The sequence below is a fragment of the Pseudorca crassidens genome, chromosome 2, assembly GCF_039906515.1.
Source record: "Pseudorca crassidens isolate mPseCra1 chromosome 2, mPseCra1.hap1, whole genome shotgun sequence".
NCBI lineage: Eukaryota > Metazoa > Chordata > Mammalia > Artiodactyla > Delphinidae > Pseudorca > Pseudorca crassidens.
Window position 1 is genome coordinate 60,019,381 of NC_090297.1, and position 26,635 is coordinate 60,046,015.

The following is a 26,635-nucleotide window of genomic DNA, read 5'->3' on the forward strand; positions in this document are numbered from 1 at the left end:
AGAACACCAATAACTGGTGTCCTTATTACATTAAGGTCCACCCTAGTGACCTCATTTTAAGTTAATGGCCTCTTTAAAGACCTATTTAAAAATACAGTCCTATTCTGAGTTACCAGGGGTTAAGACTTCAACATACGAATTTGGAGGAAGGGGAGACACAATTCAGCACATAACAGAGAGTGATATGGTTAAATTTCCTTTGTTAACCATGTGGAATATGGATTTGAGGGAGAAAAGCTGGATGAACAGGCTGTTTTAATAATGTAGGCAAGAAATCATTATGTTGTTTAGAACAGTGAATGTATATAAATCAATGAATGTAAAACACATGTAATCATAATAATTCCAGAGAGAACAGCTAGGTTAGAGGGGAAATAATGAATTCAATTTGAGAAAATTCAATTCTATACCTAGTATAGAGTTAGATATAGGAATCTGGAGCTCAAAGACAGATTGTTGGGATGGAATTCTGGATTTGGGCATCATTAGTACATATGTTATTTGAAACAGTGGGAGCAGATCAGTGTATCTGAGTGATGAGAGCAATGGACTTAGAACAGAAAACCAAAATTTACAGATCAGGCAGAGAATGAGCCCATGAAGGAGATATGAAAACGTGAGGTAAAGCAGAAGAGTGCCTCATCATAGAATCTAAGGAAGTAGAGAGTTTTGATGAAGGGAATAATCAATAGTCAAAGAGAGCTTTGAGATCCTAAAGACAAAAACTGAGAAATGTTAGTTGGATTTGGAATTAGACGGACTTTTGGACGTGGATACTTGACAATTCCTTGAACTTCTATGTGCTAGACTCTGGGCGAAGCATTATAAAACATATAATTATATTTCATTTTGAGCTTCACTTAAGACTGAGAGAAGGGTTATTATGTCTGTTTTACAGATTAAGAAAACAATGGCTCAGGAAAGTCAAAGTACTATCTCAAGATCAACAGACAGCAGCAGATCAGTGGAAGTCAGCTCTAGACTTCTTTCTGTCACCAAAACTGGCATGATTAACCACTAGTAATACTAACTCCCTAAAAGTGAGGCAGTTTTATTAACTTGGAAGGACTAGAATTCCAGAGAGTTGTGGGTTGGTGAGTGAATGGTGAGGAGGTAAAATAGACTACCCTTTTCAGAAGAGAAGAAAGTAGGACAGAGACCAACCCATCTTGCTCTCCTTTGTTTAGTACATTGCCTGGAACACAGTAGATGCTCAATAAATTTTAGTTCAATGAACAAGAAATAAATGTGGACATGAGCTAGGCATAAGGTGTACATGGAAGAGGAGGCAGCAGAGATGTAGATTGCATGCAGCCCAAAGGGGGGAAAAAGTGGAGAGGATAACACTGAAGAAGAAAGAGAAGAAAACTTAAGCCAGGTGCTTCCTAGAAAATGTTACTAGGGTTCAGGATCAAGACCACAAGTAAGAATTTCACCCGAAACACCTTCTTTACAGTTGAACAAAAAAAGTGAAGTATAAAAATAAGTATGTAAGGACACTTGACAAGTTGCTTCATCTTTTAACAATCCTCTCCATATTAAGCTTCTTCAGGAAAGAATATCTCGCCATTTCCAATAAGTTATTTGCTTTAAATTTTAATAAATTCATACATGTAATGCCCTGTGCCTAGATTTCCCTCTTTTTCACTGTATGGTAATCTTTTATTGCAACATAAAGACTTAGATCACAGATTATCTCTTAGAATTATTTATTCAATTCTCCAAACAGAATCTGTCACTTCCTCTCTTTTCTATCTCTTAATGCAATCCTGTAGTGACTTGGAGGCCGTAGAGAAAACACTCTTACATTTATTTATTAAGTGCCTTTGAAATACCTTAGCATATCAACAAAATATTTCAAAATGTTATATGGAATATTTTAAAGCAAAGGAATTTCATAAGCTGATTTAGCTTGGACACAATTTTATTTATTCAACTTTTATATATATAAATTCAACTTTTATATATATATAAAATTCAACTTTTATATATATAATAATATATGTTTTAAATTTTCTTACTAGTCAGCTAAAGACTATTCTGTTAGATGACTGCATTTTGTAACAAAAGCACATTCTTAATCCATTGAGTTTTAATAATCTTATACTGAAAATGACACATAGGTTGGAAAATTTTATGCAATGTATTTAAAGAATAAAATGTCACTTGCCATTATAAAGATTTATCTTTTGATCACTGTGATGTTTAAAGAAAATGATTTGTACTTGTGCCCTAGCTTCACTATCTTTAAAGCCAAATTGTGTGCTGTAATACTTAAAGCTTTCAGCTAGTGTTGAATTTTGGCTGGTTCAATAGTGGGATGAGATTACTGACTGCTATATTACTATTCTGTGAAACAAATTCATTCTTGAATAATCTATATGCCTTATGGGAAGGTCAAATGATAAGGCAGAAAGATCTGAAACAAAACACTAAGATTTCATTGTTTTGAGTTTGGCAGATATCCAGTTGCATATTTCAAATTATCTAAGAAAAATACACAAAGTGCACAATTATATTCAACTTGAGCTTGAACTTGAGCTATATAGAATTATCCTCATCTAATTTATAAAACATACTGGTATATATGAAATAGGAAATATAACATCTTTGTAACACTTGGCATATGTTGATATTTTCCTTCTATCACTAAATTAAGAATGTGAACTTAATAAACATATATTGGGAGAGTTAAGATAATGTGAAATAGCTATATCAATTTGTCCTTAAACACCTCTTTAAATAACTGTTTAATATTATACCTAAAAATACAAAAATAAAACTAAAAGTCTAGCAGAATCTGAGACAAAATATCCTCACAAATAATCTGTATGTGTATTGCCTGTCAATTAAACTTACAGATAGGTAATTTTTGCTCAGTCTATGTGCATTTTTAATCTACCTAATGTAAGCATTGAATTGTTCAACTTTTAGAACATTTGCCAAATTACAATGTAATTAATAATCATATGGATTTGAAGACTCTAGTTCTTTCTTTCTACTATGAAAATGCTTTAAGATTAATGTGCATTAATTTCAGTTGTATGAAAAAATATTGTAATGTAAGATTATGTTTTTATTTTTTAATTGAAAATGTAAGTCTAACTGGAGCAAAGAGAAATTTCTAATGCAGATAAACTATTCAGTCATCATTTAATATTATGTTATAACCATAATTGCATTTATCTGGGAAAACATAATTTGCTTTGTTTTGCTATTTATGCATATCCAATTTTTAAATCATATGTTAGTAAAATTGTAGCATTTAATTAATTTGAATAAAATGTACATCAAAGTTGTAAGTGAAATATGTATAAGTCATTAATTAAAATATGCGATTGGTGACTTTTCTGGAAATAAAGGAGAGAAAAATTAAGGTAGAGTAATAGCATGATTAATTGATTCAGGATGGCTCCTGATGAAAAATTATGTTCAGTAAGAGTTTGTCATTATAATTTCTGATCATATGTCACTTTACAGTATATCATATACAGTGGATTCAGGTGCACAAGCTGTATAAATGACTGTCATAAAAATGCCAATTTTTAAAATAAAAATGATGGTTATTTTACTGATTTAATTCAAAACTCATTGTATATTAATTTGAGCTATTGCTGTGTTTCCAGAGATGGTAAATACTTTGTAAATGATTTTGTTCTCATATATGCATATATCATTTAAAAAATCAAATCAATTATTTTTTAAAAATATGTTTCAAGATACAAATTTCACATGTTTTTATTAAAACATGAAGATACTGGGCAAAAGTTGTTTTTTAAATATTTAGTAAAAAATAAATAGAAGGAATGATTATTTTTTACAACCCAAAACATTCTTCCACTCAAAATTCTTTTAATATAATAAAATGTACTTTTTTACAGTATGTTCCCTTCTGTATCTCACTGATTTCTTCAGTATTGTTATCTCATATAAGAGCTTTTGTTAAACACTATAGATTAAGCTGAATTATTCTACATATGATGGGAACTGATAAATTTGAAAAGAAAATTTTATTTAACAGAGGACATTCATAAACCAAATTTTGTTATTTTCAAAGAGAAAAAGGGACACAAACTCAGAGTAAAATACCAATGGACTCATTTGTGTTCTGCCTTAAACAGCAGACATCAATAGTGCTTGTTATTGTAGAGTTAATTTAAATGAGTAGAAATAACCTTGGAAATAAAAGTTTAAGCAAGTTATTTTCATGAGACTGGTTTATTATGCAATGATTTTTATATGAATATTTTGCTTCCTTCTTTTAGGAAGTATGCATGTTTTTAGTCATCTTGTCAAATACCACTCAGTCTGATTTTCTGTTTCTATCCTATCTAGTACTTGTCTAATCCTAGAACTGTACCACTTTATGAAAATCTTGTTTATAACCTATTTATATAGAATTATATGAAAACAAACAAAAATTTCACGTCCCTGTGCTGTGGACCAATTGGTAACTATTTTAGTTGCCTTCTGCATTAGGAGTTCCATCTTTTGGGCATTGAAATTGATTTTTCTCATCTTAGCATCTGAAGATCCAGAGTGTGCCCCTTGCCCAATCGCCTGAGACTATACAGTGACACCTACAACAGAGGATGTGGAGGCAGCAGCTTTCGGGCACCAGAAATGGCAGCATCAGGAGCATCAGCACGAATAGACTTTGTAGAGGTAGTTCTCCCAAACTGTATTATGAAACCAAACATTTTTGGTGTGCTACCTGCTGACGGGGGCTGCCTTCTTACTGCCTAGTGTTATGCAAAATGTTTGGTCTTTGTTAAAGCTTAACAATAACATTTCTGACTAATATAGAGCAACCTGATTTTTTTTCCAAGTGTGTTCAGTTGCCTTAACTTTCAATTAACGTGAAATTTTATCAGTCTAGAAAAACATTAATACTCATATCTTTGTCCAGTTTATTTCACTCTTAGTTTATATAAAGCTGCTGTCACATATAATTTTTGTATAAATTTTTTTGACTAGATCAGAATAAACCATCATTTTTAAAGACATCCTAATGAAGTAAATAAGAGAATTTCTCTAGTCAGTTATATACTTCAGAGACTGAATAGGGTTGCCCAGGTTTTCTGTGTGGACCGCCTAGTGATATTCCATTGTGAACTTATTTTGCAAAGTGAAAGATTATTCCCAGATGGTCCCAGTCAAAATATGAAAGGCCAGTGATTGATTGGTTTTATATATCCTTTCATTTTATGTAATTTAATGTGAAATAGTTATTTTGTAGCTATAAAACACATTTGTTAATTAACCACATTGGCCTTATCTATACAGTTCAATGACTTATAACATTTCAATTTGCTTGTAGAATGAACCTCTGTAATGATGTCTTTGCAAAATAAATAAAAATTGACACAATGGGTGCATTTGCTTTTAACATGTTATACATTTGACTTAGAAAAGTAAGTTATATTTCATATTGAAATTTTGAAGAGTTTGAAATTCAGCATCCAGAGATCTTCATCTTGGTGCAGTACAACAAATTCATTCTTCACCCCATCTTCACTCCTTTTTGGAACAAGGCATGATATAAAGAATTTATACTAGTTCTATTGGAACTATTGCTTGATTAAATATAATTTGAACATTCTTTGCATAAACCAGATATGAGCAGGATAGATACATTGACCTTAATAGTATTTTTATTTTTTTTTGTTTTGTTTTTTTCTGTTTTATTTCCTTATTTAGGAAATTACAAATTGTTATTTTTTGCCAAATCTACACTACGGAGTTGAAATGTACTTTTCTGAATATTTCCATTCTGTCCTAATGTATTTTAATTATATGAATTTATAAAATAATGGCCTTAAATGCATAGACCTTTGTAAAAAGTACATATATATTTGAAAGTGGATGTTGTTTTTTTAGTTAAAATTGTGTAAACACTGATTTTTCCATGAGTACTTATAAAGATCTTATGTAAAAATTCATAAAACTACTTAATTGAGTTTGTACAACATAGTTTTTACCTGTGTGTCATATACTCATTTACTTCTGTCATTTTCACAATATATTGCATATGTCTCTAGAAACTGTATATTGAAAGGTATGTTGCTCTTCTAAGAACACAAAAGTAAATCTCTGACTCTGCTTTAAAACAAATTGTGCTATTTTAGTATAGTTTTATAATGTGCTCTCATCATGTCCTTCAAATGCCATTTTCAAGATTACTTAAAACATTCTGCATGAAAGTAGCTTTAAAGTATTTAAGAAATACTTCTTCCTCTATCATGTTCCAAGTAAGGAACTGGATTTTCCACTGTTAAATTTTAAAAGTCTTACAGAGCTGCAGTTAAAATCTGCAGCATAGTGCAGTAGTTCTGTTTGATAATTATTTTGGTGGCGTGACCTAACTTCAGTAAACCATGCTGCATTCCTGGTCTTATGATAACATTACAATTGAGACCTGGTATATATAGGATAAAGGAAACTTTTCTTAAGGAAAAGACATTAACAAGTAACAAATAATTGTTATCGGGTTGGAATGGTTTAAAACCGCATCATGAGAAGTGATTACAAAAGTAAAAAATTAAATCAAATACCACTGAATATGATACTTAATTCGTTTTTGCCCACTGTTCATGCTATGTCACTGTAGTGTTCCAACAAGTGGAAGTGATTATAAATTCCTTCACAATGTTTATGGCACTCTAATCTTTTATGCTAAGAGGAGTCACATATACCAATTTAACAAAAATATTAAATGTGTTCATTTCATAAAGTTACATAATTTTTAGCCTTTCTCTCTATATTTTTTTAAACTAGATAAACTGGTAAAAGGATAAGATGTGTTTATGTACATTTGTTATTATTGAAATAACAGTAATCTCCTATTGAGCTATCTTTTAGAAATATATTCTATTGCTTATACATTCATGGGTAGTGGAATATGGATATTAAACCAGAATTTGACTAAATCTACAATAATAACTAAAACAAAAATAACTCTTAAGAAGAAGGCAGCACAATAGGTGCTTACCCATTCTCCAGGATACCAAGTATTACAACAGAAACCCTTCCTTCTTTGTAAGATAAGTGTCCCTCCTGGGAACCTGGGCCACCATTTGAGCAACATATTGAATTGCCTTTCAACATCTTATTTACATCTCATGAAGAGAAGGCAACTTTTATAGCTCTTAGCAGCGTCTTAGAAAATAGAATACATCTCCCTATGTTTCTCAGAAATTACAGGTTCCTGCATGTTTATTAAGAATTTCATATACTCTCCCATCCCTATTTTTTTGTTCATATCAAATTTTACCAACTACGATTTCTGCCATTTTTATTTTCTTTTAAATCGAGTCAACTTTTCCTGGAGATCTAAATTTTGTCACAAAAGAATATGATTATTTTACAAATTTTTAGTCATAAACAAAACATAACAAAGTTATATTAGGTGTTTTCAGTTTTATATTATTTGCTTCTGCTACAGCAATCAGTATAAATTGGATAAAGACTGATAATTTATATGTATTTATTGGCAGAAAACCAGAGGTCTCAATTACTCAGGCTACTAGAATATTGTTGAGTACTTGTATAGGTGTCACTTTTATTTGAATTACTAAAATATAGTTTTAGTCCATCATTCTAAAATTTACCAGATATCTTTTAAGTAAGGTAATGATCCTGCCCTTTCTCTTCTCTCTTCACCTACTTGACTGGTTTCTTACTATCCATCCTTTAATCTTCCAATGTATCAGGCCTATACATCTATCTTTCTGTCTTATTTATTTATGTACTTGCCTTTTACATTCTTCTAAATTGTAGATTTCTTGAGGACAAGGTAGGCTGTTTTATTCATTCTCCAGAATACCTAGAATGGTGGCTTGCAAATAGTATGCATAGCTAATGAAGAAAAAAGAAAAGAAAGGAAGAAAAGTAATCCCCCCAAATACTTAAAGAAAATAAGGTTACTTCCAGGGAGAGGTAAGGAGGACATATTTGAGAACATGTGATCTAGGTTTTAAAGGGGAAGTTATATTTCAACTATTGGGAAGAAAGCAGCAGTATACTTACAGAGGAAATGAAGGATGTAAGAACGTACAGGGCATAGTTACGGAATGCCCTGATTTTGCTGACGGTTGGATAAGTTAAAATGAGCAGTGGAAGTAAAAGTTGAAAGGTGGATTGAGGTGGTCCTGGCTAACTGACAGCTGCTAAAAATTTTTGACTACATGAGTAATAAGGAAGATTTGGCATTCAAGGCAGCAGTTAAAAACTCAAAAAAGAGAAAATAAATGTTACAGCAACATTTCATAAATAAAGCAAATACACAGTGCAGTACACATTTTTTCAGTCTCTTGTGAGTGGCTGGCACTGAAGATAGATGAAGTCATATGCACTACATCTCAGTCTTTGTCTTCCCCTCCAGTAAAACAGTAATCTAGACAAAATTGTTTTAGCGCATAAGTGGTCTTGAATTCCTTGACAGTGAAAGGGAACAAATATTTATTTAGTAGATATACTAGGCTCTTTATCCACGAACCTTATTTTATTAAACCTTATAACAGTGTAAGGTATGGCTTGTCACTTTTTTTAACTGACGAGGAAACTGAGTCTCAGAAATTAAGCAGAGTAGAAAGTGGCAGAACCTGGATTCAAGCCCATTTCTCTCTCCTGTGCTCCATAATGTACTGACTTCACTGTTTTACGTACAGATTGTAGTCCTGCTTAAATGATATTTTTAGCAACTTCAAATTATTTATGCTGATTTTGTTCTTGATTGATTTATCTCCAAGGTACTTGATTAGGAATCAAATCCTATAAATGCCTCTTCTAGATTATAGATATTTGTCACATATGGCAAGAATTGCTTATCCTTTTGAGGTGTTTTCCATTAAAAAAAAAATACATCAGGGTATGTTTGGGGTTCTGGAATCACAGATTAACCATTCAGTCCTCATAATGATAAATTAAGGAGATGATCAATGAGTTTCATAAGGTTATGAGTGTCAGTTTATTTGTGATAATGTAAGGTTTTGTTCCTGCCTTTAATTTATGGCTGAGTGTCTTTAACTATCAGTTTTATCTTTCCAACCTTTTAAAATCAAGGTGATTTCTTCCTTAGCATTTCCTAACATACAAGATTGTAAAGGTACCAATACCTTATACAGCGAACGTGTATTACATTTTTCAAAGCTTTCAATAGTAATTTTTTGATCTGCACATTAACCTGGTAAGGAAGGCATAAAAGATATTTTCCATTCAGGTAATAAGAACTTTAATGTTATTTGCCACTATATAAATAATATTCTTAGCCCCGCAGACAATGCACTGATTTTTGTGTCAGCTTATGTTATTTATTGGTGTACATTAATTCTATGTTATATTTTTTCTTGAGGACAAATGTTTAGAATTGCAATTTTCATTTTAAGTTGATGCTTTGCAGAAGGATTTCACAACTGGTAAAACTTTGAAATATAATTTTTTTCTATGGTAATTACCACAAAATACAGTTAAGTAGTTCAGGATGTTTCTATAGTAATTACTGAACAATGTGCTTTCGGTATTTTTGATATAAGTAAATATAGAAATTACGTAGCTTTTAACGTCAAAGCATTTGTTACTCTAAGATATTTCTAAATTTGCTTTTTAATATAAAATTGATCATGCTTGAAATCAAACTTTTTTTTCTGTGTACATAATTGATATACATTTTACTCTTTAGGAAAACAAATAGAAACTGGAAAATTTTTAGGAAAAAGCAGAAGAATGTAATTCTCATCAGTCTTCTCTCTGGATCAACAGGTTTATATGGGCATCTAAAATTGTTAAAAAAAAAAAAGACTTGGAAATAAAGAGGATTAAAAAACAGCAGTAAATATGGATACACTGAGATGGCAATCTATAAACTGTTGTCCTAGTTTTGTCATTTAGTAATTTTAACAGAAGAGCAAAACAGTATATTCCTTTAATACCAAGCTTAGGGCACAAGAAATAAATGTATTTAACACAGTGACGGAAAACTCAATAAGAGAATGAAAATTAGAATCAAGGAAAACTTGCCCAACATTTATTGAAAACTTACAATTGAGCACTGTACTATGTGTTGAGAATTTCAAAGATATATTGAGCCCTTTCACTGAGTTTTTGGTTCTGTGGAAGAGATAGTCTAGCCAAGGAAAATCATGTGCAAAAGCAGAGAGATGAATGGAAACTGATGAATTATGCAAAGTACTAGGAGATTCATTTGTGTTGTATGTATTGGCTTGTGCATAAAAAGAGATGGGGTTTGAAAAGTAGAGAAAAGCCTATTCAAGTAGTGTTTTGTATGCCAGTGTAATGGTTAGATCAATAAAGAGAAATAAGCCTAATTCAGTGAATTTTGCAAGGAATACTGGCCATTTAATTTTACCTAATATAGGCACTAGAATTTAACTCTTATAGGTCATATAATTGCTAATATTTATTGAGTTCTAAACTCTTTACATATATTAACTCATATAGCCCTTACATTAACTCTCTGAAGTAGGTATTAGTACCATCCTTATTTTATAAGTAAGGACACTGAAACATAAAGAAATTACTTACCCAATGTCACAAAGTTGGTAAGGTGAGGTGGAAGGATTCTAACCCTGGCAGCCTGACTCAGAAGCCTTGTTCTTAATAACCATGGCACAGCAAGGTAGAGTTCACTCAAACTGGACTGAAGTTTTAAGGATATGTGATGATATCTTTTTTTAGAGATTTGAATACATATTGAATTTGGGAAAGTTTTGGAAACATTTGTTAGTAAAGTATCCAACTCTTCTTTTTTTTAAAAAAAAAACAGCTTTATTTAAGTATAATTGATATCTAATAAATTGCACATATTGAAAGTAACAATTTGATAAGTTTTGAAACATATATACACCACCAAAAGCATTACCACAGAAAAGATAATGAACATATCCATCGCCCAAAAACGTTTCCTCATGGCACTGCTTACTCACTCCCCACCCAGGCAAATACTATTCTGTTTTCTATCACTACAGATTAGTTTGAAGAATTAGTTTCCAGAATTTTATGTAAATATTATCTTAGAGTATATTATCTTTTTGGGGGGAATATGGCTTTTTTCAATGAGCATTATTATTTTATTTGTCTATGTTATAATGGTTATCAATTTTTATTGCTGAATAGTATTCCACTGTATAAATATAGCACAATTTCTTTACCTTTTCCCCTCTTGATGGATATCTGAGTTGAAAGTTTTTTTCCAGTTTTTCTCTGTTACGAGTTGGCTGCTCTGAATGGTCATGTGCAAGTCTCTGTATGAATGTTTAAGGAAAGAAGTCAGGCACAAGGAATATATATGTTTTCATTTATGTAGAATATAATGTGAGGCAAAACTAGTCTATCTTACCAGAAATTATAATAGTGGTTATCTTTTGGGAGGTAATTAGTGACTAAAAGGGTGCATGAGGGAGACTGCTTTTGGACTCTGAAAGCATTTTGTTTCTTCATCTTGATATTGATTACATGGGTAACCAGTTCAGTATATGAAAATTCAGTGAGCATTACACTTCTGCTACGTACTCTTCTATAGGTATCTTACACTTTGATTAACAGTTAAAGTAAAAGTGAGGCTAAACAGCTAAAGTAAAAGTGAAATAATTTGGTTCAGTCTAGATAATTTTCTATATGTTATCTGGCATGTATGCTTTTTATTTCATAGCTCTTATTAATATTCCAGTTTTATACTCCTATAATATCCTCCTTGTACATTCTATACCATTACATTTACACCTTTTGCTGTAATTACTATTTTACTGTATGTCTTTCTTGTCAAATTATAAAATTTCTGTAAAAGAAGGTAATATCTAACTTTCTTACCTCCATGTCCATTGTCTGGCACTGTTCTTGGTACATAGTAGGTATTCAATGAATAGTTGGATGAATGATACATAATTTTTCTTTCTGGTTTCTTGTGTACCTGCTCCAAGTTTAGCCACTGAGTCTTCATTATTTGTTTTCTACTGAAGGTTTTGCTTCCCCTACTGTCTACAAATTATGGATTATATTGTGTGATATTAAAAGTTTTTCCTCCTAACTTCAGTTCTTTGTTTTACCATACATTTTTCAAACTAACAATAACTTCTATTTTTGAGTGTTTACCATGGGCTCTGAGCACTTTACATCTACTAACTTATTTAAGATGCACCATCCAACAATGTAGATACTCATATTGTTCCCATTTTATGGAGAAACTGAGGCACAGGAATGTTAAATATCTTGCCCAAGGTTATAAGGTCTTGTAAGTGACAGAGTTCATATTTAATCCCAGACAGTCTAACTATGTAAGTCATGATTTTATACAGTATAGTCTTCTGTGTTTATATACACTACATTATGTCATAACATTTCTTCATTTCCTTCAGAACTTGGATAAAATGTTAACTTTCAACAATGGCTCTCTCTGACCACTTTATATGAAATAGAAGCTCTCCAGATGATCTCAATCGTTCTCACCCTGCTTTATTTTCTTCATAGCGCATTTCACCACATGCTATATTGTACATTTATGCTTATTTCCTTCTCATACATCTCTCCCACTAAAATGGTAGCTCTACAAGGGCAGAGGTTTTATCTGTTTTACTTTTATCTACAGTGTTATATCTTAGCATAAAGCCTAATACATAGTAGATGCTTAATAAATATTTGTTAAATGAACAAATAAATGCTTCACAGAATCAACTTACACTGTGACACTTTGGTGCTACAGGGTTGGCAGAGGTTTTTAAAACTCCCTTTAGCAGAGTCACTTCTTGCTTACAATAGTGACCAAAAAGGATCTCTATTGGACAGAAACACAGACACCATTACACATTCCAGTTGAACATATCCTGGAAGTAGTAACTCAAGAGCATTTCTGAACATGCCAGTATCATGTGAATTTTTATTCTAGAAGCAACTTTGTTCTGGCAAATGAAATTTTATTTGTCGTCATATAATTTACATTTTTAAAAGATATCTGTGGCTCTGAAGTGGAGAGTGTGTTATAGAGGACACAATGGAAGACACAGTAACCAGTTATCGAGGCCATGGAAGTAATTCATGGGAGAAACAAAACTTTGAACTAGAGCTATGACAATGACCATAGAGATGAGAAGAAATAGATTTCAAAGAGAGTAGAATCCATAGAACTTGTGAATAATTAGTCATGGGTTTCTGATTTAGGTAGTATCAACTCACAGGCAGGAAATAGAGGAGGTCTGGGAAGATGACTAATTTTGTTTCCAACATGATACATTGGAAGTTCATATGGTATATTCAAAACTGTTCAGTAAACAATAAAAAAAAAATTAGACCTGGAACTTAGAAGAGCATCTGTGACTAGAGAGTTATATTTCGGTCATCAAATGCTTGAAGTTGCTTAGGGGGATACTATGTAGAATGTTGTTCCAGTATCAACAGGTTCTTAACTAGCCACACGATAACCAATTCTGCATGATTTAAGTTGAAAGAGACTTTAATGATAGAACATTGAATAAATGAAAGAATGGGCTATAAGACAACAAGTGAAACTTAGAAAAAAGGCAAAAGCAATTTTTCAAAGAACAGTGTGGTGTCATACCATCATTGCCACCACTGAATGCTGAATGCCACAGTTTGCACCGGCACCCTGCAAGCACTGGGTACTGACCACTGTTACGCACCATCACCCTGCAACGTATTACTCTCGCTGCTGCTGCTGCTGCTGTTGCTCAAGCCATAATGAATTCTCCACAGTTAGCTTCTGTGGCGAGAAGGGAGTATGTGTCTGACTTGTAGAGCCCCTGTCCCCAATTCACTGATGCCAGAGAGACTTGAAAACCAGGTATGTGGCTTCTAAAAAGGATGTTGATCCCCAGCAGCCAAAAACCACCATGTACACTTAGTCACCAACATTAGGTTTATTAATTGCTGCTGCAAGGGAGGCTGCATACCCTGGAAAACCACGGAGCACCTCAGTAAGAGGGAGTTAGGAGGTATTTTAGGTGATTTTGGAGAAGGTTTAAGAATGTGGTTATTTTTCTAGATCAGGTATTCTCTGAAAGTGGGGCATTTGGTTATTGGAGATTTGGGCATTTTTTAACCTTTGAGACCAGGGGAATGGAGAGTAGCTGGAGTTGCCATTGGAGAAGAAGTAGTAATTCCTTATAGTAATAGAAGCACAAGGTCTGCTTTTGTCTCTATCCAGGTCTGATTTTGTAGTTGACTTGTTTTTTTTTATTCCATCATCGTCTGAAGAGTTCTCAACTGATAATTTTGTGTAATTGCTTATGATCAGCAGAGAAATACTATGGTTTGGTGGTAGCAACCAGGCTAGCTACCAGCTGTCAGCTGTCAGGGCTGCTCTTCCCTTTTCAGTAGGTAAGCTTTTCATCCTATCAAGTTTCCTAAAGTGGAAATGACCAAAATGCCAGATGCTGGGCAGCCAATTAAAATATTACCAAGCCTATAATTTCCAAATATTAGGTATTGTATTAGTCAGCTCAGATTGCCTTGACTGAGTGGTTTAAACAGCAGGAAATTATTTCTGGAAGCTGGAGGCCTAAGATCAAGGTGTTGGCTGATTCTGTCCCCCAGACAAGGCCCTTTTCCTGGCTAGAAGAGTATGCCTTTTTGCTGTATCCTCACATGGCAGGGAAAGAGGGAGCTCTGGTCTCTCTTCCTCTTCTCATAAGGACACTAATCCAATTGCGGTAAGTGAGGTTCCATCCTTATGACCTCATCTAAATCTGATTACCTCCCAAAGGGCCCACCCCCAAATACCATTGCCTTGAGGGTTGGGACTTCAGCATATGAATTTTGAGGGGACACAAACATTTCCATAAGACGTGTCACTTTAAATCAGAGATCAGCAAACTTTTTCCTGCAATAGGCCAAATAGCAAATATTTAAGTTTTGTAGGCCATAGGGTCTCCATCACAACTTCTCAGTCATTGTAGCACAAAAGCAGCCAAAGACAGTATGTAAACAAACAAGCATGGCTGTGTTCCAAACTTTATTTATAGACACTGAAAAATTTGAATTTCATATCATTTTCATGTCATGAAATATTATTCTTCTTTTGATTTTTTTCAACTATTTAAAAATATAAAAACTATTCCTAATTTGTAGACTATATAACAACAAGCAGTGGACCAGATTTAGCCTGCAGGCCATAGTCTGAAAACCCCTGCTCTAACTAAGAAGTGATATTATTGATGAGTTGGTTGCCTGTGAAGTGATATGAAGAGAGAAGATCCAGTGGTGTTGATTAGTTCAAAAGAACACATCACATGGAATTAGAAGTCACCGTAATAGAGGTTCCATTACTTCTGGGTCCTTATTGTAAATCTCAGAATCAATGTCTATTTTAATAGTTCTTAAATTAGGAGATAGTGACAGACTCTACCTACTACTTCACTGATGTTCTAGGAAAGCTTCTTTACATAGAATTTTTTTATTTCCTTTTATTTGGATACATTATGACTCATTTACAGTTAGTTTTTTTTCATTTTTTCCCAATTTTATCAAGATATAATTGAAGTGCATCACTGTATAAGTTTAAAGTATACAACATAATCGTTTGAGAGATATATATATATATATATATAGTGAAGTGATTACTGCAATAAGTTTAATTAGCAACCATTATCTCATTTAGATGCAATAAAAATAAAAAGTAAAAAAGAAAAAGAAATTTGTTTTCTTATGATGAGAACACTTAGGATTTCCTCTCAACAACTTTCATATATATCATACAGCAGTGTTACCTATAGTCATCATGTTGTACATTACATCCCTTACATAGATTTTTAAATATTATTTTCTATTGCTCAGCTTCGCAGGAGAGACTTCATATTAGTTGCATACAAACCAAAAGCTTTGGTATTTTTTTGATCTATAAAAAGTATAACAGCTTATTTGATGATATATTATTTTGATAACCTAATACTTTTCAAGAGGCAAAACCATAACAAATATTTTCCCCAGTAATTGCTCCTCATAAAAATTCAATTATTCTCAATTGTATTTTTTAATCTGAGAAGTCCTCTGAGGTATATTTAAAAGGGCTAAGTTTAGTCTCACATCCTCCAAAGATAAATCTACCAGAGAATGGCTCCCATTAGACAACCTAGCTCATTTAGGACACTATAAATGTCTGTAGATTATAATATGTATAGGGGTGTTGCAGTCAATAAAACCAGAAAAGTAAACTGGTGTCAAATTATAATTTCCTTGAATGCAATGTTGAGGAATTTGGACCTTTTCCTGAAATAATTTGGTTTCTGAGCCCAGAAATGACATGACCAAATTATTTGGGGGATTGCTCTTGTGACAATGATAAGTATGGATTGGAAGAAGCTGAAACTGGAGGCAGGCAGACTAGCAAAGAGGCTGTTACAAGTCCTGGGTCAGCATAGTCCAAGAAGTAAAAGAGGTTAAACCAAAAAGTAAGGAAACTAACAAGTGAGAGGAGCTAAGGGACTCTTCATCTCTTAAACCCTAATTCTAGTATTATTTGATATGAAGCCTTCTTTGGGTCAGGCAGAGAGGATGAAAAGAGAACATATATTCAAGACATATAACAGAGGTAGAATAAACAGGTGCTTGTAATTGACTAATTTGGAAGGTGATAGAGAAAAAACAAGTTTAGAATAGCTTCCAAGTTTCTATTTTAGGCTACAAGGGAAGTAGTGGTAACATTCATCAAAATAGGAAATAGAGAAGTAAGAGGCAAGTTCTTTCTACCATTGCTTTATTGGGACAATCAATCCTTCCTTTCCTTAAAGGGACTTGGGCTCCATCTTCTTATTTTGGCACTGATGGTTCTCCATTCGCAAGACCTGTGAGCTCTGCTCACAGTGTGAAGGTCCAACTTGTCCTGGGAACATAACCCACTGTGGCCTGACAGGGGAATAATTCTCTGAACCGGTCTTCTCCAAGAGTGAACTGCTGTGAGAAAGAACTTTCTGTCTTCTTTGGGCTTTAACACTAAGGAAATAAAGAAGTCCTCTGAGTCCCTTCATGTTGCTGAGAATTTTACTGAGAAAATACTTTTCTATTTCCCGAACATGTCGAATACTTTAATACCTAGGAGAATGCTGATGCTTGTGTCATTTTCCTTGCTTGAAAATCCCTTTCTGCCTTCTCCATCTGGTGAACTCTTCATCTCATAACCCCTAATGTCAATATTATCTGATATGAAGCCATCTCTGGGTCAGTTCCTGAATTACACGTTCTCAAAACACGACATCTGCTAGGTAGCATGAATCCCAGGCATAATACATTAACACATTAATTTCAAAATTACTTAATTTCTTAATTTTCTCATAGAATATAAGCTCCATCAGGGCAGGGACTGTGTTTTGTTATGTAAATCCTTGAATTACTATTAAACACATAATAAAAATTTCATATTATCCATTATTATTGTTAATTGTAGGTTTTTATGTCCACTTCACTAAGTTGTGAGGTACCTGAAGGAAGTGACCACATCTTAGTGCCAGCCCTTAGCCTAGCCATCTGATATGTGCTCAAGAGATGTTTGTTATAGTAAAGAAAGAATTGTTTGGTTAATGAATTTAAAAGGCATAATTTACAAGGAATTTGTAAAATGAAGTATCAGGGTAGTACCAAAGTAAGATAGTCAACTTGTTATTTTGTCTACAATGATAATGATGATATGAAGAATCAGACCTTTCTTCCTTTTTGGGCAGTTAGCTAAGTGTAAAATTCAGGTTCAGAAATATCATTTTTTTGACAGCATGTTGAGAATCAATGGCTGAACTTATGACTTTTTTAAATCAAGATTGCCTTTATATAAATATAATTACCCATAAGAAATAATGCTATTAGAATTCAGTGTCTTTTACAGTTCTTTGATTGAAATGAGCTTTCATTATGAGGCACATTTCACAATGGTCTCATCTAGAGTTGATTTTTTACCCATTGTTCTATTTGGTTTCTATTGTACAGTCCGTTATTTCTGATTGCTATCCTATTATATTTTATTTCACAACTTCTAAGTACTGATTGTTATAATCATATTTTAGAATGATAATCTTTATGCCAATTTATATCCATGGGGAAAAAATTAGTCCTGGTTAAGACCAATCAAAAAGTTATCCTAAGTGAAATTTATTCCTAAATTGCTATTTTAAGTGAACATATGCAGCTAAAAGCACATATCATTCCAATTATTAAATAAAAGCTAATTTTATTTCTATGTATTGATAGACACTATGAAAAAATATACCAGTAATGTAGGTTTTAGCATTCAAATACTAAGGGAAGAATCTCTAGTAATAAATACATAGAAGAAAAAATATCTAGTTGAGTCTGAGGCAAATATTATTTTAAGAAACTTAATTTAGGAAATTAAGAAAAATTAATAATTTTAATTTATAATCATAATAAAAAATAATTTTTCTAATTAACTGAATTTAGAAGAAAAGATTTGTGGAGTAATTTTCTTTGAAGATATAATAAACATAAAAGTGAAGAGGCATACAAACTTGAAAAATATTAACATCTTTACCATATTTTCAAAACTATAAAGTAATAAAAAATAAAAGAAACAGAATATATATAGAATCACAGTCATGGTTTCTGAAAAGTTGAAATTATAAACATCAGAAATCATACAAAAACCCACAGAATAATTTATGAAAAAGAAATTGTCAAAATGGAAAACTAGAATATTGATAAGTCAAATGCAGGAAGGAAAAAACTTAAACTACTTTGAACATTGTTGGACCTAGAAGGTATTATGCTAAATAAAATAAGTCAGACAGAGAAAGACAAATACTATATGATTTCACTTACATGTGGAGTCTGAAAAACAAAACACATGAACAAACAAAAAAAAACAGAAAGAGTCATAGACACAGAGAACAGATGGTTGCCAGAGGGAAAAGCGATCAGGAGGATGAGTGAAATAGGTGAGGGAAAGTAGTACAAACTTCTAGTTACAAAATAAATGAGTAACAAGGATGAAATGTACAGCATGGGGAATAGAGTCAATAATAATGTTTTAACTTTGTGTGGTGACAGATGGTAACTAGACATCATGGTGATCAATTTGTAATGTATAGACATGTCAAATCACTATGTTGTGCACCAGGAACTAACATTGTGTTGTAGGTCAGTTCTACTTTAAAAACATACAAGAAAACAAACAAGCTCATAGAAAAAGAGATCAGATTTGTGGTTACCAAAGATGAGGGGACAAGGAGGGGGAATTGAATGAAGGTGATTAAAAGATACAAATTTCCAGTTATAAGGTAAATAAGTACTAGGGATGTAGTGCATAACATGATTAACATAATGAACACTGCTGTATGTTATATAGGAAAGTTGTTAAGAGAGTAAATACCAAGAGTTCTCATCACAGGAAAAAATATTTTTCCTTTTTCTTTTATTTTGTATCTACATGAGATGATGGATGTTGACTAAACTTATTGTGGTAATCACTTCATGATATATATAAGTCAAATCATCATGCTGTATACCTTAAACTTATACAGTGCTATATTTCAGTTATAGCTCAATAAAAGTGGAAAAAAAATAAAATCAATTAAAGCTGCAAAGGCTATGCAAATACTTTTATACATATTTTCTGTTTTTTAAATTTAATTTAATATTTTATACAGCATGTTCTTATTATCTATTTTATACATATTAGTGTATAGATGTCAATGCACATTATCTCTCATGATCCCAAAAGCACCTTTGTACTTAATTTAATTAAGTAGTAATATATTCATTTCTTTGCTAGCTTAGTATTATCAAAAAGTTTTTTTCTAATCAAGAACAAAAGTTTTAAAACTATTTCTTTTATATTTTTTGCCTAAAATCTACTAAAACTCAAATTAATAAATCAGGAATTTTTTTAATGTGTGGTGTATCAGACACCTCTGGGCCTTAAAAGACCTCTATTTTTACTTTAGGTCTGCCACCAACAAACCATGTGATGCTCTTTTAGGTACCTAATAGCTCAGTAGAATGAGTGTATTTAGAAGTATGCTTTTGGCAATAAGAAACAGAATTCTGAGTAAAAGTGACTTTTTAAATAATAAGTACCTTGTTGTTCATAACAAAGTCTCAAGATAAGCAGTTCCAGGGTTTGTTTCAGTAGCTTAATGATTTTACCAAAAGCTCAGTCTTTTTCGATTTTTCTACACTGCTATTCCCAGCATGTTGGCTTTCATCCTTGAACTTGTTACCTCATGGTTTCATAGTGTCTGCTGCAACTCCAGACATCACATTCTCATTCAACCATGAAAAAAAGAGGAAAAAGAGGGACAGGTAAAAAAGTTCTCATGCCTCTCTCCCTCTTTTAAACCAAGGGGAAAAATCTTTCTCAGGATCTCCCTCAGAATCTCTTCTCCTCCTCTTCCTGTTCTAGTGGCCAGAACTGAGTCATATGCTCATATCCTAGCTGCAGAGGAGGTTTGCCTCATGACTATTTGGGATTTCCAGTCTCTGATGCAGGGCAGATACCACTGGCAAGGAAGAAAGGGAAAGGAAATGACAGTTGCCTGGGAAACCAGCCATGGCTACCTTGGCAGATTATTTTCAAAGTCCTTTATCTGCTAAAGGTCAAATTCTCCGACATCTTAGTCACAGGTTGTTTCTGTATTTTACATTAGTCAGGGTATCAACAATCTAAGGCCAGATTTACATAAAAGTACATGAATTAATATTTACAAAGCCCAAAGTGACAAGTTGTAATTTTTTCATTGAATAATAGGAAGAAATAATGAGCCTGAAACAATGAGCCTGTGTATATGTGTGTGTGTGTGTGTGTGTGTGTGTGTGTGTGTGTGTGTGTGTGAAGAGTCTCTTAGGAAAGAAACTTGTTTTTCCCTGCTCAGTTATCTGAGTTTTAAAATAGCTTAACTGTGCCTGAGTAGTTTTTCAGTAGTATTTGAAATCTCTTCATGAGCTTATAATGTAGGTTGCAGCATATTCTAGTGAAAATGAGCATCTTCATAGCTGATTATGTTTCCCATAACCTCTTGATTAGACTGCTTCAGTGCAAGCCAGGAGCTTCAGTTCCTGAAGTGTGACCATACACAGAGATAATTGTCATGGTTTCTGCTCATATGGCACCGTTTCTCCAGAAAGAGTTCAAAAAGTCTTACAATTTTATCTTTACTGCATTGTCATGAGTTAGGAATGCACAATAATTTTTGGCCAGTGGGAAAACTCACATTCAGAGTGAATGAATGACTGGTTCTGGTCATAAACCCAAGAAGACTAGAGAGAGAGGAATGAAATTCAGTCTTCTCCTCAATCTAATTAGAGTAGTGCAGAATTTGTCTTACAGCTGGTTGCTGTTCATAAGGTTCTATTTTATACTTTAATCTATTTCACTGGAGAAGTTTATCTTACTATATAAACTAAAGCTATTCTTGAGAGGTTACTTGTAAGTTTATTTCTTCATACAGAATTTTTTTCATGTTATGCATTAAATTAAAGATACATAGTTATAGGAAAGAAAAGTTTTCTAATAAGACATCATGAAATCAGCTTAAACTTTTAAATGTTGAATATTTAAAAGGAAAAAATATTTCCCAAGGAAATACTCAAAATAATGTGACAGCTTGATGTAAATTATATATTTTAAATATTTATTCTAAAAATTTAAATACTGCAAGGAGAAACATGTTAATTAGAAGCATTCACAAATTGCTTAATTAGACGAATTCTAAAAAATTGTCTTCCCAATATTCTTTGACAGAATAATAGATGTTTAGTTTGGTTACATATCCTTCTGGGAGATCCAAGAAGCCAGTTTAGCTTTTTGTTGCTGTTCTTAGGGGAAAGTTGAATTGAAATGATGGAGAGTACATAAGTATTGTAGCTGTGACATTGGCTTAAGATATAGTAATAATCGAGGAAGATTTTTTTTTTAATTTTTATTGGAGTATAGTTGATTTACAATGTTGTATCAGTTTCAGGTGTACAGCAAATCAGTTATACATATACATATATCCACTCTTTTTTTTTAAGATTATTTTCTCATGTAGGCCATTAAGGGAGAATCTTTATAGAAAACATTTTATCAGAGAAATTATATTATGTTACTGGACAATGGATTTTAAATTTTTCCTTGTGTGTAAATATAATAAGTTTATGTTTCTTCAACATGAGGTATGCTGCTACTTGCATTTTTAAAGAATATCAATTCCTGGGCCTTCTTGTCTTTAGTACTTGTGTTGTAAGGAATGATTTACTTCAAAATGTATAATACAAGGCTTCCCTGGCGGTGCAGTGGTTGAGAGTCCGCCTGCCGATTCAGGGGACAGGGGTTCGTGCCCCGGTCCGGGAAGATCCCACATGTGGCGGAGCGGCTAGGCTCGTGAGCCATGGCCGCTGAGCCTGCACGTCCGGAGCCTGTGCTCTGCAACAGGAGAGGCCACAACAGTGAGAGGCCGGTGTATCGCAAAAAAAAAAAAAAAAAAAAAAATGTATAATACAAAGTTCATTTAAAGAAAGATTGTGAACAAGAGAACATGGTAGAATCAGTAGGTCCAAAGTATAAAATGTAAATGTCCATTTAACATAGGACATGGATTAAGTGGAAAGATAGTATATTCTTTCCCTAAGTTCCAATACGAGAGAAACATTGGACAGTAGCAACTGAGGGGAGTTTTCCTATCCTTGTGACATGAATAGCCACTAATTAGAGAGTGTTTGAGAACATTTGAAAGACAAGTTAAAAGATGGAATGAATAAGCCCATGCCAAAAATTTGCAGAATCTTGTGAGAGTCAGCAAACCCATGTTATTGCACTGGGAATTTATGGAGAAACAAAATTCTGCCAACTTTATGTGGCTTCAGAAGTAATTGTACACTTGAATAGATAAAACCTCTGAATCTGATAAAAAGCAAATCATAGACTGTATAATTTTATCAGAGTGACAGATGCACCAAGATATTGTGTTATTTCCCGTCATTGCTCCAATTGGAATCTTTTACCAGATTTGCAATTGGATAAATGCTATAAAGTAATAGCATGCTAGTAAGGACTTAATTTTCATAAATGCAACCAAAGGACAGTATTAAGAATAAATGTCCCTAGATTCCAGTAACATGTACCCTAAGAAATGAGAATTTCAAATAGTATATAAATATAGTTATCTAGTGGCAATTACCTCATAATAAATATTTCCAGTCCTTAATTTATCTATTGTATCAGGTTTTAAAAACTTAAATATTCTTAGGGACCAAGCTTATATCATAAACCCACGGAGCTATCTAGATGTAAGATCTTAAGGACTGATGTAGACCAGGGGTTGGAAAACTATAGCTTATGGTCCAAATTTGGTGGCCCCTTTTTTATAAATAAAGCTTTATTGGAACACAGCCATGTCCATTGCACTACAATGGCAGAACTGGGTAGTTGAGACAGAGACCATATGGCCTATAGAGCATGAAACCCTTCTTGTCTAGCCTTTAATAGAAAAAGTTTCTTGACCCCTGGCATAGACTACAGTGAGCTCTAGAAAATATTCTTTTCAAAAAACATTAATATTTAAACAATGGTCAAGCCAAACAGTCCAGGCCAGGTTTAGATGATTGGCCACTGCTGTGAAAAGAGATCCTGTGCCAGCTCTGTCATTAACTTTCTGTGTGACGTTGAACAAGTCACCAAGTCTCCTCTAGTAAGAAGGGAGCACTTCTTTTTCCTGAGGTTGCTGTGCATAAGGCCAAATGGCAAAAATCAATATGGTCTTTTAAGGAGAATGTGAAAGTCAAACCAGGGAAGCATGTCCAAAACAGTCATAAATGCAAGAAGAGCCTGAAGTGAATATTGGGAGTTAAGATGCAGGGCCTGACAGGTCAGAGTTTCAAGAAGACAAAAGAGGATGATTCGATCAAATTTAAATCCTATATTCATTATAGGGAAACACACATGCCTGTGTTTTCGTGGACTAAGTATGTCCATGATTCCATGGACTGGGATGGACAAGAACTCAATTTCATCATCTGCAAAAAAGTATTTACAGTGTTCTCCTAGTCTAAGAAATGTCCTGTGGGAAAGAAAAGAAAAATGTTTTTGGTCACATAAACAGGAAATTGTCTAAACTAATTGAATCTGTTAAATAATCACAATGAACATTTGTATGTTTTATAAGAAGTCCTACTGATAAGAAATCTATTTAACATTTTTTAAGCAAGATTTGCCAAAATGTACTGACCATCTGAAATTTTTTTTAAATCATGCAACATTTATAAGTCCTTAGGAAAACTTCAAGAAACTCTGACCTCAATAATCTCTCAAAATATTTCCAACTCTGAAATTCTTCTGTAAGTATTTCAATACCTAACTCTTAAAGAACACCTACCATATGTCAATCACAATTTATGTGCTTTACCTGTATTAACTATTTTAATCATCAAAATAACCTTATGATGTAAGGATTCTTATTATCATTCCCATATTACAGATGAGAAAACTGAGGTGCAAAGATGTTCTTACTGGTTTAAAGTCAAACAGCTAAGTGAGTGGTAGAATCAGGATTTATACCCAGGTTGTCTGAATTCAGAGTCTATGCCCTAAACTACTCTCCATTTAGAGTTTTGTTGCTATATTTCAGATATCCAAACAAATGAAAAACTCACCTAAATATTTCACTTAGTATTTTTTATTATTTGGATTTTTTAAAACCTACTATTGAAAATGTCAGGAAGTCAACTTAACACAAGATGCAGATATCCTGGGACGGATGAATCTCAGCCTTATCTGCCTTTATCATCAAGCATAGTTTACAATAAGTAAGCTAATGTATATTCATTACAATATTCATTAAAACAGGCCTATCAGGATATCTCCTTGGCAACTGTTAATTAATTATAGCTGCCTCCTTGGCAATTGTTAGTTAACTGTAGATGTCTGATAAAAATTGAGTGGTTTTTCTTTGTAAATATTCTAGAATTCAAACAGCTCACTGGTAAAGAGTTATTCATTCACGCACATATGAATATCTTCATTAAACAAACTGTTTGAGAAGCTATTTGTAAGATCAACAACTTACTTGCTCTCATGAAGCTTCAGTCTAGTAGGGGGAAAATAATTAGCAAGTAAACAAGTTTTAATTTTCAGTATTAAATATTAAAATATAAAATTAACCTAAAAAATTAAATTAAATATTTTCAGTGGTAAGTGTTAAGAAGAAAATGGAACAGGGCAATATATAACATGAAGATGGGAAAGAGATTTAATTTTGGGTAAAGGGGATATGAGGAGGAAAAATATGAGCTGAGTTGAAAAGGAGCCAGCTATGAGAAGATTTACGAGTTAGAACATTACAGGCAAGAGAAGCAGCAATGATAAATGTAACAATCATGGAAACTTTATACATTTCTACAATTTTTACATGTATAATATGAACATAGGTTGGTAAACATCATTTAATACAACCAATTTCATTAGAACTTGCTCATTCAGATAACTAGGTGAACTTTACAAATGGCTAAATAATCAGAAAGATATTTGGTTCAGACAGGAGATGATCAAATTGTAGGCATAACTGATAGAGAATGTGACCCAAACTGTAACAAGTCCTGATATTTTCTCCCTAACCTATGGCAGTGATCATGCCTTCAAGCCATTTGTAAGGGGAAGTCACACCAGTCAGATTCCTGTGTTGGGACATAGAGGTAGGCCCCAGGCCCATGTGTTTACTGTAAGGACAAAAGAGTACAGTCAAATGAGTACATAATCAAGTAGACTGCTTGAAGTGCATAAGAACAGGCCACGTGGGACCCCACCTAGTAGAGTAAGGAGGTAAACAAATGGATATAAGAGGCTCACCCTCCAAGGAATCAGCAAGGAGAGGAGATAAAAGCCTGGAATATTCCTCTAGCACAGTGGATCTCAACTAGAAGTAATTTTGCCCCCCTAACCTCTACCCTGGGAACATTTGACAATGTCTGGAGACATCTGAAAACTGCAGAGATTACTACTGATATTAGGTAGGTAGAGGCCTTGGATGCTGCTAAACATCCTACAATGCACAAGATAGCTGCATCCCAGATATCCCCTTATCCAACCATGAGGATAGAATGACAGGGATTCGTGCAATGGGAATTTTTAGAATTTCTTCACTTTGGACCAAAATCTCTTACATTCTTTAAGGATACATGTTAGTATTGTGGACTTAAGCTATAATCACAGAAAAACCTCAGCTTCAGATGTACTCTTTTAGCATTTTCATTCTTTCTTTTCACATATATGACTCATATAGCAACGTTCTCCAAAACCCAGCTCAAACTTCACCTTTTCATAAAGTTTTCCATAATTACCAAACTGTCAAATGTTCCTTCTTCTGAGCTCCTATGGCAATCTATACATACTTTTATCCTAGCATTTATCACCCTGTGAAGTAATTATTCATTGAAAGGTCATTCCCATTTTAAAAATAGGTCTTTCTGGGTAGAGACTATGTAAGATGTGCTAAACATCCTACAGTGCACAAAGTAGTCCCCTATATCAAAGAATTAACTGGCCCAAAATGTCAATAGTGCCAAGGTTGAGAAACCTTGCATCCCAGAAATCTTTGTAACTTCAATGTCCACGTGGCACCTGCCATAAGGAAGCACAAAGTGAATGAATAAATGCTCACAAACACTACTAACATAAAAATACCATGAGTTCTAT

At 33.2% G+C, this 26,635-nt stretch overlaps 1 protein-coding gene across 7 annotated transcripts in view; it reads left to right on the forward strand.

Moving 5' to 3' along the window:
* LRRC7 (leucine rich repeat containing 7) overlaps positions 1–26,635 on the forward strand; it is a 501,952-nt gene that overhangs the window by 291,986 nt on the left and 183,331 nt on the right. Inside the window, exon 8 of one of the 7 annotated variants that reach the window (XM_067726543.1) lies at positions 4,524–6,660. The exons of the other annotated variants lie outside the window; for them this stretch is intronic. Within the exon in view, the coding sequence (XP_067582644.1) occupies positions 4,524–4,530 (7 nt within the window). The 3' untranslated portion in view covers positions 4,531–6,660. Of the gene's footprint in view, positions 1–4,523; positions 6,661–26,635 lie in introns of those variants that run through there. 7 annotated transcript variants of the gene reach the window in all.